Source organism: Camelus ferus, chromosome 1, assembly GCF_009834535.1.
Source record: "Camelus ferus isolate YT-003-E chromosome 1, BCGSAC_Cfer_1.0, whole genome shotgun sequence".
In the NCBI taxonomy this organism is placed as follows: Eukaryota; Metazoa; Chordata; class Mammalia; order Artiodactyla; family Camelidae; genus Camelus; species Camelus ferus.
In genome coordinates, this window is record NC_045696.1 from 70123659 (window position 1) to 70136941 (window position 13283).

Below are 13283 nucleotides of genomic sequence, written 5' to 3' on the forward strand. Positions count from 1 at the left end.
CGCACAGGCTAGAAAATCACCTGTGCACTGGGGCCTGCTCTCTTGCTGCATGCTACCCTGAGAAGGCCACGTGGACAAGCCCAAGTTAGCCTGCTGAAGGGTAAGAGGCCACGTGGAGGAGAATCGAGGTGCCCTAGCTAAGAGCCAGCCAATAGCTGGATTTGTGAATAAGGCCATCTGGAACCAGCTAGCCTCTGAGTCAACCTGGCAACTGACTGCAGACGTGAGTGAGCCCAGTCAAAGCTAGCTGAAGAATCACCCAGAACAAACTACCAACCCACAGAATCGTGAGCTAAACGACAGCTTATTGTTTTAAGCCATAAATTTTGGGATGGTAACACAGTAAAGGCTAACGTACATTAAATTCTATTTCATTTGGTGCCACTAGGCAACTCAAAGTGAGAGAAAAAGTTCTCTCTGGGTCTAATTCTGTCATGAGCTCTCTTTGGTATTTAACTTCCTTCCTTTGTACTTTAGCTTTTCTAACTTTAAGGAAAGCAGTATTTTCCTGAAGGTCAGCAGTAATTCTAATTCAAATGTATGTACACTACAGTTTTCTTTTTTTTAAAAATTCTTTTCCACTATAGTTTCTTACAAGATATTGAATATAATTCCCTGCACTACACAGTAGGACTTTGTTGTTTATTTTATACATAGTAGCTTGCAGCTGCCAATTCCAAACTTCTGATTTATCCCTCCCCTCTCCCCCACTTTCCCCTTTGGTAACCACAAGTTTGCCTTCTAAGTCTGCGAGTCTGTTTCTGTTTTGTAAATAACTTTTTAGATTCCACATAAAAGTGATATCATGTGATATTTGTCTTTCTCTGCCTGTCTGACTTCACTTAGTATGATAATCTCTAGGTCCATCCATGTTGCTACAAATGGCATTATTTCATGGTTTTTTATGGCTAACTAGTATACCAGTGTGTGTGTGTGTGTGTGTGTGTGTGTGTGTGTGTGTGTGTGTGTGTGTGTAGTATGTATATATGTATATCACAACTTCTTTATCCAGTCATCTGTTGATGGCCATTTAGATTGCTTCCAAGTTTTGGCTATTGCAAATAGTGCTGCTATGAACACTGGGGTACATGTATCTTTTCAAATGAGAGTTTTCTCCGGATACATGCCCAGAAGTAGGATGGCTGGATCATGTGATAACTCTACTTAGTTTTCTAAGGAACCTCCATCCTGCTTTTCCACTACAGTTTTCATATCCTCTTTTCCTCTTCTCTTCAACAATTTCACCAGAACCCGCTATGAAGATGACATTTTGATACATGTTATTTTCATGTAAGAGAATAATATATTCCAAGTGCTTAAAAACCTCCAAAATGTTGTATGTGTGAGGTGTCATTATTGCTTCACAATGAATAGTTACATAATTGTTATAAGAATCAGAATACCCTCTTCCAGGAGTTATTCCTTCTCACTGAGAGTTTCCTGTCTGTCTGTTCAGTAGCACCTGGAAGAGTTTCCAGACTTACCTGCGACTTGAAGTAAGTTTCCTGTGGGGTGGCAAGTACATCTGCAGACGCGATGTCTAAATGCATGAGTGTCTGCCGAAAAGAAGGTCGGTTGCGAGGTTTACTCTGCCTAAGAGTAAAAAAAAATAGCTCGTGCACTTTAGAAGTTGTGTCTGGGAGGATAAAGATTTTATTCTACTTTATAAAAGACATTTTTGACTCCATGCGTGGCTATATCTCAGGCAGTTTTGATGTACTGAAGAGCAAAAGGAAACTGTAAGTATGAGGTACCTCTGATGATGAACTGGAAATCTCTAGGATCAGTGACCTGTTTGATAATAATGATCCCTTAGGACTGGTGAAGTAATGATAGCTATAATTTATAATATTTATAATTTATAATTTAGCTTACTGCTTCCAGATATCATACCAAATGCCTTCCTTATAATTTTTAACTACTTATAAGACAGCAACTTTTAGTAGGTGGTATCCCCATTTTACAGATGAGAAAACTGATACTTGAGCAACATGCCCAAAATTACACAGATGGAAAAGAGCAGAGCTAGTATTGGAATCCAAGGTTCTCAAATTCCAAGGCTCCTAGACTCTACACAAAGTAAGGCTATTCACTCCAAATATACATTAGAGATTTCCCTGCAGTTTTAAATATGGATAGAGAAGTTTTAAACATGGTTCTGAGGAAAAAGGTAAAAGAGAACACTGAAACATATTTCTCACCATGTCTGCTTCATAAGGATTTTGAATCCATCAGGGCAAGTGGAAGGAACTGGAAGGTGTAGGCTATTGCTTCCAACACCCCAAATAATGGCTGAAGAGTCTACATCTTTGTATGGGATCTCTCCTGTCAGCAGCTCCCAAAGCACCACTCCAAAAGACCTACGGTAGCACCAGGAACATATACATGAGACATTTCAGAAAGACTGACTTGTATTTTAGTTCTTCATTAATTTTAATCAAATATAGACTCAGTTTTAAAATTCTAATACTGCTATAAGGAAAACAGAACCGGCCAGGAAAACTCTGAAAGAAAAATTAATGAGGGGTAACCAACATTATCAGATATTAAGATATACAATAAGGTTTCAATAATTAACACTGGTGATAAATAGACAGCCAGACTAACAGAATGGAACAGAAATCCAGAAACAGACCAAATATATATAGGAATTGAGTATATGACAGAAGTGACATCTCAAACTAGTGGGAAAAACTGATTATTCAAATAGCTGCTGTTGGGACAACTGGGGAAAAATTAAATCTATACTTCATCTTACAGCAAGATAAATTCCAAATGCATCAAAGAAAAATGAAATAATAAAAATCCTCAAAGAACACTGAGAATTAAAAAAATAATCTTAGAGTGGTAAAGGATTTTCTAGTTAAGAAATCCAGAAGCCATAAAAGGAGAGACTGATAAACTGCTTAAAAAAAAACTTAACACAGAAAAAAAAATAACTCCACCATAAGCAAAACAACAAAATGTGAAAACCATCTGTAATTCATATACACAAAAGGCTAATTGCCTTGACATTAACTACTATTATAGGTTGATAAGAATAAAAGATTAGAAAGCTTAGTAAAGGATAAGAATAGTTCACAAATAAGAAATTACAAACGGTTCATAAACATGAAAAAATGTACAACCCTATTTATCAGAAGAGGAATAAACATTAAAACTGCACCTAAGACACCACTTTTTAACCTGTATGGAGGGGAACATGCGCTCAAGTGGTAGAGTGCATGCTTAGCATACACAGGGTCCTGGGTTCAACCCCCAGTACCTCCTCTGAAAATAAATAAGTAAGCCTGATTATCTCTCTCCCTAACCTGTATGGTTGCCAAAAATCCCGAAGTTTAACGCAGTCTGTTGGTGAGACTGAAAAAACACTCTTACACATTTCTGTTGGGAACATACATCGGTATAATCTCTAATGAGAACACTTTGGCAATAATTACCCAAATTACAAGTGATCCCACATTTCTACTTGATCTTATTTACTCTGGTGTTACATGCAATTTTAATATATGCTGTTATTTTGGTTTTAAGTCTAAAGTTACTACTAGCCAATTTTAAAAATGGAAGAAAAGCAACTATACAGAAATACACTGTTAATAGCAGTAGATACATAACCTCAGAGGAAAAGTTGATAAAGTTTTTTAAAAAGCTCCCTCCCCCACTAAAAAAAAAAGCATAGCCCATGATAGCTGTTTAATAAAAGGGCAAACAGCCTTGTACACCTCAAATAGGTCTAAAGTATATAACTGTATCACAGCCAAGTATATCATTGATATACCTAATGACAGTCTGAGTCACCAAGAGGTACACTAATATATTTTATTTAAGAAGGTGAGAATTACAAAATATGTTTCAGGAAGACTTTTCCAGTAAACGGCTATTTAAAGTAAACTTTTTCTAGAAAGTTCAGCATATTCTCTGAGGGTCCCCAGAACTGATGATTTACTGAATGGATATTCACCCTAATTCATCCTCTCCCAATCCTTCTTACCACGTATCATCACGCTGGGTAGTACCTCGGATCATACGAGACTGAAATCAACCAGAAGTGAGTAACACTCAAGGGTATTTTGGGAAAGTAGAAAATGAAAGAGGAAAACACTAATAGGGTGAAAGCGGGAAGCTTTCTAGTTGGCACAGATGGTGCTGCTCACCATATATCAACTTTTTCAGAAACAGGTTCATTCCGTATCACCTCTGGCGCCATCCATGCGACTGTACCAGCAAAGGACATCTTGGTACTTTTATCACTGAGTTCCTTAGATGTTCCAAAATCTGAAATTTTTACTGCATCTGTGTGAGTCACTAAAACACTTTAAAGAGAAATAAAGAAAACACCCAGTTCGTTAGTACTAATGAAAATCTTAACTAACTGGCAACTGAAGATTTTGTTTGCTGCCTCCTACCTTGCAGAATTCAGCTTGCAAGCTCCAGGACTACTGGGGCCTTAGCTACACACCAGAAACAGCATCATTCATACTTGTGAAGCAGCATAACACAGTGGACTGCCTACACCTGGTTTGATCCTGCCTCCACCACTTGCTAACTGTGTGACCTTTGCCAAGTTACTTAATTCTTCTAAGCCAGTTTTCTCATCTGTAAGATGGAGATAATTCAGCTCACAGTATCTTATTCACAATTCAAAAATCTCTGAAAATGGTTTATAAATTTTTTTTCGTATATTTAAGGTAAACTCAATTTACTTATCCCACTTTATGCAACTGTAAAGGTTTTGCTACAGATTTATGTATGTGGCTGATTACAGGGTGTTGCCCCAGACTTTGCTGGGTATAAGGTAATGCCTGATGTTACATTTCTGAAACCATCTGATTTCAAGGGTTTTGGATAAGGGATTATGGGTCTGTAACAACAGTCTCACAGAATTTTCACTTGAATTAAATGAGGTAAGATATGTAAAGCACCCATCTCAATAAATACTGGTTTTCACCCCTGCCGGTCTCAGACAACCCAACAGGAAAAACACTTCTTTTAAAACACTGTTTAAATGATGGCCAATTAAAATCACGCGTGGGACCACGACACAAGGGATTCATTACTATAAAAGGCTAATAAGTGTGCTGTGATTCCATTAATGTTGATAAGGAAAAACAGAAGTAAAATTAAGCTTAAGTAGATTCCACACAAGCCATGTTTTACTTGTTACAGCAGTGATCTGAGATGTGATCTCAGACTGCTTTTGCTAGCCCTAAAGTGAGTACAGTCTGGTAGCAGTCAAATCCAAAGTATCAGCATCCTCACACACTAGACTGGATTCACTTGAAATAACCTGTTTAGAACTTTTGAATGATAATCAGTTAGGGTTTCAGAAGCTTAATGATATAGAGACCTATTTTTAACAGTAAGAAGGCTTAGTACTCAAACACTATCAGAATCAAGGCAGCTAGAAAACAGAAAACTTCTCAATCCATCTCCTCTCTATTTGAACCAGGAACTTGACATTTGCTCCCCTCCCCACCAGTGTCAGATGGCTCTCCTGCAAATAGCTCAGTGCTCACAACTGCGGTAGAATACCTTCATCCATATCTTACTCCTGGTTTTGCACCTGATATACAAAATTTGTGTAATTTAGGAATTTCAATTTAATAGTGTTAGTCTTCATGAAAATGCAAAAGGATTAAACTATCAGGGGAGATCTGAGATAATTAGAGGATTGATGGTATCATATACAATAAAAAAATCAGAAAAAGTGATAAGCTGCTGGATGGAAAAACACTAGAAGCTTCTTCTTCTGCCTCTTTTGTGTTGCTCATGGGACCTGTTGGCATGACAAGAGGGAACGGATGTGGGAGAAGACTAGAGAAGACATGATGCTGGAACTTCGGTGAAGTCTTCTGAGATAAAGTTGGGGTCACACAGCCTAAAGACTTAGCATAGGTAATGAAATCTCTTTACAGCAGATTGGTCTTTGTCTTCCCCTTGTCAGCTTGGAAACCAAAGAGGCCAAAGCTGCTGGCGGTTCGAGGTGGTGCTGATAACAGAGGGAAAGACTTACTGGATAACCAACTTATTACTCTAATCTTTAATGACAAGAGTTAAAGAGAGTAGCAGTGATTTTATATGTTCTAAAATTCCTTGACTACTTCCTCTAAAATTAATTCTCAAGGAGAACAAGGTAGTTAAGAAGGCCAGTCAAAGAGTTCTTTGGCAAGTATTTTGTGTACTTAATGTGTATGTAGTGGATGATAAAAAACAACATATTGTGTTAAAAATGTGAACAGGAGGAATGAACACTATAATATAGTTTATTTGCAAGTAAAGTGAGGAGAAGGTTGTTCAGTGAGCTAATAACTGTAATAAACGTTGTTGAGAATTATGGTGATAAATAAGAGCTGCTTTGAAGTTCATAATCAAGGACAGATTTGTATCTTCCATGGAGAAGAGGCAGGATTCACTGTGAACCCCTCATCTTCAAGTGAAGAGAGAGGATGCAGTGGTCTCTGGTTTAAAAGTTCTGAGTTCAAGTCCTAGCTCCATGACTTTGGGCTCTGAGCTCTAGATTTCTTATGGGAAATAAGAGTAACACTTGTTACATCTATCTTATACATTTTTGCCAGGATCAAAGGAGATGTGATAATGGATATTTTTAAATGTTGTAAACTATGAAAGCACTATGCAAATATATTTTTAGAAAAAAATTATTCTCTGCTTCTCTAAACCAAAATGTGGTTAAGAAATGATGAAAATAATTTTAAAAATAGGAGTTACACTGAATTATACCATTTAATCAGTTCCTTTCTTTCCTTCATGCAACTTGGGGAACTGAATAAACATTCCTCTTAAAGTAGTTATTGGTAGGCAAAGAATCATTATGAAAACAGAGATGACTAGAAACAGCTCTGCTTCTCTTAAATAACCAATTTACATTATTTCATGGACACTTTGAACATTGTAACTACTTGTTTCTTTCTTTGCTTAGACTCTAGGAAGCTCAAAGCCAAATGCATAGTCCACCTCTAGCAACTGTACAGAATATTACAGCCTACATTATGTGGACAAGCTTTAGTTCTAATGTTTTTCTTATTTTCTCTTTGCCTCTGTTTCTTATTCATCCATTTTTATCCTGTTGTAGTTTATATATTTCTGAAATTCAGTTTTTAAGGAACTGTTTCTTGAAGGGGAACACAATAGAAAAACAACAAATGATGCCTTACACTGGGAAATTCTGACGTCAATTATCTGAGATGATGAAAAGTGAATACTTTAGTTAATAATAAATTTTGTTTCATAGCTGTACAATTAAAAAGCAACAAAAAGGGAAAACTAGTGTCAGGTGCCTGGATATCTGCCATACAGGTAAGTAAGTAGGTTAACAACAACCCCCCAAACATGCAAACAGAAACACCCACTGTGCTAATTTAAACTGAACTGAAGTACAATAAAATGCCATATTTCAAAACAATACAACAAAATGTTTGAAAAATTAGCCCCAGAACTCACTTAGGTGATTTGAGATCACGATGAATAATTTTATGGAGATGCAAATAATTCATTCCACTTGCAATCCCGGTGGACCAGTCTACTAGCAATCGAGGTGTGATCTTCCTGCCAGCTCGCAAAACCTCATAGAGTTGTCCATGGGCACAGTATTCCATGATGATACAGTAACATGGGGCCTGAGTACAAACACCCCTTTCAGGAAAACACAAACATGTATATGAATACACACATACATGTAAACATACATGAATACATATTTATATTCTAAGAATATTTAATAAACAATAATTAAGAGTTCTCTATCCAAATTATTTTTAAAAGGCATATAATCTTTCCTGACTCTTAAATTACCATTAAAGTCTCTCTAGTATACATGTTTCTCTGTTACGTGTATAGACAACTTTAGTTTGTTTTGTTCACTCCATCTATCTATCTATATGCTTGCTATGTTTTACTGATGCCTTTTCTGTGGGGCTGTTCTATTTTAGGACAAAGAGCATCTTTTCTGGAGGCTTGTGTAGGCTGGGTATTGCATTTTTTTCAGTTGTTAAGAATAATTTAAATACTTTCCTTTAAAAATTAAATAGGAAGTTTTATATATAGTGTACAGAAGAGAGAATTCAAATAAAATATTGCTATTTTTACTACTATTTGTTGAATTTTAAATTACTCAAATTTAAGGTAACTAACTAGAATGAGGACCAAAAAAGAGTCAATTTTCTCTATTATACAGGCTTTGAGAAACATTTCTGTTTAGGAATAAAAATAATGTTATGCAACATATTAAATACCTATGCAGCTTCTATTTCCATCAATTCCTACATCTTCCATGAAGCCTTTCCTGATTATTCAAGTCTAAAAACATCTTTCTCTTCTCTAATTTCCTACATTTTCTTTTTTGCTATGCAATTTTTCCCTCCCTGTACAGATTATTGGCTCACTGAAGGAAAAGATCTTCAAGCTCTTTTGTTTCTACCACATGGCTTAGAAGTCCACAGCAAGTCCTTGACAAATTTTTCTTAACTTCACCTTAATGTTCTTTGCTGATAAAGCCTTTGCACAAACATGTGCAGAGGCAAGGGGTAAGAGGAAAGGTAGTAACGTTAAAGAACATTTTCTATTTGTCAGGCATGTTTACATGTTAGTTAACTGTCTTATTTAATCTCCCCCAAACCACTGTATGATAGATATTACCTGGTCCATTGCTACAGGTAAAGCTCAGAGAGGGAAAATGACTTATCTGAGACCTTTAACTAATACATGACAGAGCTGGGATTTGAATCCAGTCTAAGTTCAAAGCCCACACTCTTTCCACTCACTATGCTACACTGCCTCCCTTCTAGGTTTTTAAAGTTTATATAGACAAGCATATTGGGGATTCCTGAATTACTACTGTTATCTTATAAAAGTGGGAACATCATATTAACCCTACTTCACAGTTTTGTTCTAAGAATGAGAAAAGAGAAGAAAAATTACCATGAGGAACTCTCTGTGTCTTTATCTCTCAATGATATGCATACCTTCCTCTAAAACTTTCTGGAGAAGTTAGGAGAGTATTCTGCCTACAAGGCTCCCAGCTAAAGTCCTCAGCCAGCTACCAATTCATGTCTTATCTCTTAGGCTACGAAAGTTGTGAAAGAATTTAGAGGCCATGGCTTGTGATCATGTGAAAGGCTTATAATAGCAACAGGTTACAAAGAAGTATCATTAGTTTTCATTTTTCCTGCCTTGATATGCCTGTCAAATGCCACAAAGCTATTTCTATTGCTCTCCTGCCATTTTCTAAGAAACTTGGAATTCTTATCTTGATTTAAAAAAATTTTTTTTAAATTTCTTTTACTTCACTTTGTGGAAACTTCAGTGGAGCACAAGTATACAGGAACTACAAACAGACAATGGAATTTTCATTACAGAGAAATAATGAATAAAGGCAGAAATAATGTAATGTGCTTAAGAATATCAAAACAAATATTGGTTTGAAAGTAGTCAGTATCCTATTCAACCATGTTTTAACTTGTCACACACTGACAGAAAGAGTCTAACAGCGATATGTTACTCACTTTTCATCTTTCTTGACTGACAAATGAGAAGCGATCATTCCATCAGCCCTGTACTATGACAAGGCTCCTTAGTAGCTATAAATAACAGCTCTATAATCACTTCTAATTGCTACCTTTTCTTCCCTTTGGCACTCAATTCCATTAGGGACAGGCAGGTTGGGTATTCTTAAAAGATTGCTTAAAAAATTGAAAGAAAAAAAGAATCTAGTATTTTCTTGCACTTCCCTTCTGTACATGGTTCTTAGTAACTTCAAGAGAAGCTGAAAGCACAGAAATCGGTATCCAGAGAGACGTACCGAAATCTAATCATGCTTTCATATCTTCCAGACGGTCCTGAATGATTCATTGGCCAAGCAACACATGGCACAGATGGCTGCAAACATAACACTGCACAATGCCTCAAGAGCATGGTGTAACGGGCCAGGGACACAGTCTCACTATTGTTTTCCATGTAGAGGTAAAGACTATTCAAACATCTTCAGCCTAAAGAGTTGGACACTAGCAGAGCAATTCTTGTCCACAATGCTGAAAACTGTATGCGCAGGTAGGAGGGTCAGTAGGGAAAAGATTTGAAGGAAAAAGGAAGGAGCAAAAGAAAGGAAAAATCAAGCTTGTCACTTCTATCCTCTTAGGACACATGTCTACCTTCAGGTGCCTAGGACACCCTGCTAGAAAAGTCCTCTTACCTGAGACGCACAGCCTAGCTCACTGCCAGAGGCCAAAAGGCCATGCTAATCTAAATATTCAGTGTCTCAAACCCAGCATACCAATGACCCAAGCTTAAAGTCTAGTTAAATAAAAGGCTCTTCCTTCCATTTAGGATGGTGGACCATACTGTAATGATGATCATCTCAGTAAAGTAAAATGAAGGTAAGAAGTGAGTCTCTGACAGTCTGCTTAAAAACAATCCTCCTATCGTCTTTTGAAACTTACCATCTGGGGAAGATTACAATTGTTCTCTATAGCATTTTGTTTTAGTCTCACATCCTCCTGGCCCTCCTGGGGCAACCAATAATAGAATCACTACAGTCGCTGAAGTTCTCTCCCATGTCCTCTACACGGACGTTCCTGCCACATGGAAAGGAGTCCAAGGATGTCATTTAGTATCTCAGTTGAACACTTTTCTTCTTTTCACACTTTCTTCCCCTTTCCATAAGGAATCTTATTTGGGAATCAAAACTCAACTGCAATACACACTTAAACTTATTCTACAAAAACCTGTACCCAAGATTTCTATTCCTTACTTTGGGGATATGCTTCCAATTAAAAATTATTGCATGACATGTTTAGCTCTCTAATGAGAATTTTATTAAGAAAAGGATCTCTCTTGGGGGCAGGAAGGAACTCCTCCTAGGTTAGGGAAGGGGAATTTGTATGTTATTCCACTTTTAGCTGTAGCATCATTGGTCATACTATTTTCTGGAACTGAAATATATATAAAAATACACTAAGAAGCTCTAATTTCTAATCTTTCATCCTTCCTAAAGGCTACCTTTCCTGTCCCTCACCAAAAGGAAAGTGAGGAACAGGAAAAGGACCTCCTTTTAAGCCACTCACCATTCATTTGTTCAAGGCTAGGGCAAAATTTCAAGGCTGGTAAGAGAAGGAACTCAAGGGGAAGGTACAGGCAGAAGAGATTATACTATATTCAGAGCTCAGCATTGCCGAGTTTGGTGACTTTCACAAATTTACCTTTGAATCTCTCCATTTTCAGTGTTATGAAAATAATGGTCTAAAATAGAAAGATACATTCACACACTCTTGAAAACAACCACTTTGTGAAACAAATATAGCATTTAGTTTACTATCATTACTTTACTATTATTAGATTCAGAAAGTTGAGGCTTTGGCATTCTTTGAAAAGGGACCTAGCAACACCTGAAGCAGGGAGAAATTCTCTGAAGATACCTATTACTACAAGTTAATATTTAAGAAGAGACACCAACAGAAACTAATAAGAAAATACATCTCTATTTACAAAGAACTAACTGTTCTGTGATCACTTCAGATGTTAGCTTTGTTTTCTTAATTGAATTTTAGGATGTTCAGGTTATCTTGAAGGGGCCTCTGTCATCCTATTGATAAATGACATTGATTCAGCAGATGTGACTGCTTGGCGGGAATAGATTCCTTCTCCCTCTCTGTCCCACGTATATCCCTTCCAAGCAGTGTGTGTTCTGGCAAGAAGAACTACAAGATTATAAAATCCTTAAACACATGACTCTAATTGGATCATTCTTTGCAAAGCACCTAACACAGTGCTAAGTCTACAGAGTGTTCTTAACATGTCTTTCAAAGCAGGAACTTACATGTATATATCAGGGGAAAGAAAATCTATTTCTTAAAAAAAAAAGGCCTTGACCTACTTGAAAGCGATGATGTTAGGGTGCTTCAACTTCCTCAAATGCTTGATATCCGTCTCGTTTTGTTCTCTCACTTTCTTGATGGCCACCTCCTCCGCTCGGAACTTGCCCAAGAAGACAGCTCCCTGGGCTCCACTACCCAGCCACTGCAGCTCTGAGATCTCCTCAAATGGCACTTCCCAAGTATCTAGGCACATAAGCGAGACACAAACTTACAGAGATCTCAGCATTTACTCAGGGACCATTCTACGAGGCCATTCTGAAGGTACCAACTTTACCATTACCCAAAATGACCTCTATCCTTTGTCTCCCACCTGGTAACTTGCTAAAAGATATAACCTTTCCATGAGTCTTAAAACTATAGATTAAATATTCACATGTATTAGTTTGTATCAATTTTTATCCAGTGAAACCCAGCAGATCAGAGATCTCCAATATAATCGCCTCCAAATGAAACATATCGCGACACTCCCACGGCCCCACCTCCTCACTTTAAGCTTGTACGTTCAGTCAATTCACCTGTTTGTCTCTACATCACCATCCCTACCCCATCACTCATTATAAGTGTTGTTTTATTCCTCTTTGAATTTCTAGTACAGATGCTCAATCAATCCTCGCTGAATGAATTTTCAGTGATATTCTCCTAAGGATCTAATTATGTATAATAATTATACTAGTAATTATCTTTTATTTAATACTTACTATATGCCAGACATTAGCATAGTGCTTTAGATCTATCATGTGTTTAATCCTTACAACAATCCTACAAGTCTGGCTTTATTATGGTTATTTCAAATGAGAGAACTAAGGCACAGGGTAACTATGTCTTAAATAACTTAATCAAGGTCATATAATTGATAAGTGGCAAACCTGGGCCCAGAACCCGACAATTGGCTGAATCCAGGGACAGTGCTTTCTCCACCATACCACATTGCCTCTCATGAAGTAATTGGGAAGGTCATTGGTTATGATATAGTTATTCATATGGATGCAGTATTTTCGAGTTTCTCTTTTTCTCAGAGTTTGATTTTTTTTTTTGGCACCAAAAATGTAACGGGGTCATTTCTAAGTGGTGGCATTATTGATGGTTCATGTTATGTTATATATCCTTTTCTGTGTGAAATATTTTTAACCATAAGTCTATATTTTTTTTATTGAAGTATAGTTGATTTATAATATTGTGTTCGTTTCAGCCTATATTACTTTTGTAATGAATAAAATGCTATTTAAAATAGATACAAAATTCAATCAATATGTGCTTTAATCTCCAGAACCTTAAAAAGAAGAATATAATCCATTGATTTTTCTCTGTGTCCCCCTTTTTGCCAGTGCATTATCTCTGCAATGGTAAGAAGTGAACATCAAAGAGCTAGGAGCCCCATGGAGTGAGGCAAGGATGGTG

At 36.9% G+C, this 13283-nt stretch overlaps 1 protein-coding gene across 7 annotated transcripts in view; it reads right to left on the bottom strand.

Annotated features, from left to right (window-relative positions):
* MAP3K13 (mitogen-activated protein kinase kinase kinase 13) overlaps positions 1-13283 on the bottom strand; it is a 149798-nt gene that overhangs the window by 20451 nt on the left and 116064 nt on the right. For 6 of the 7 annotated variants that reach the window (XM_032482911.1, XM_032482910.1, XM_032482908.1 and 3 more), the window contains 5 exons: positions 11885-12068; positions 7459-7650; positions 4155-4313; positions 2202-2360; positions 1485-1593 (listed from right to left, as the gene is read on the bottom strand). In XM_032482911.1, the coding sequence (XP_032338802.1) occupies positions 1485-1593; positions 2202-2360; positions 4155-4313; positions 7459-7650; positions 11885-12068 (803 nt within the window). Of the gene's footprint in view, positions 1-1484; positions 1594-2201; positions 2361-4154; positions 4314-7458; positions 7651-10451; positions 10585-11884; positions 12069-13283 lie in introns of those variants that run through there. The other variant, XM_032482913.1, reaches the window with a different exon arrangement.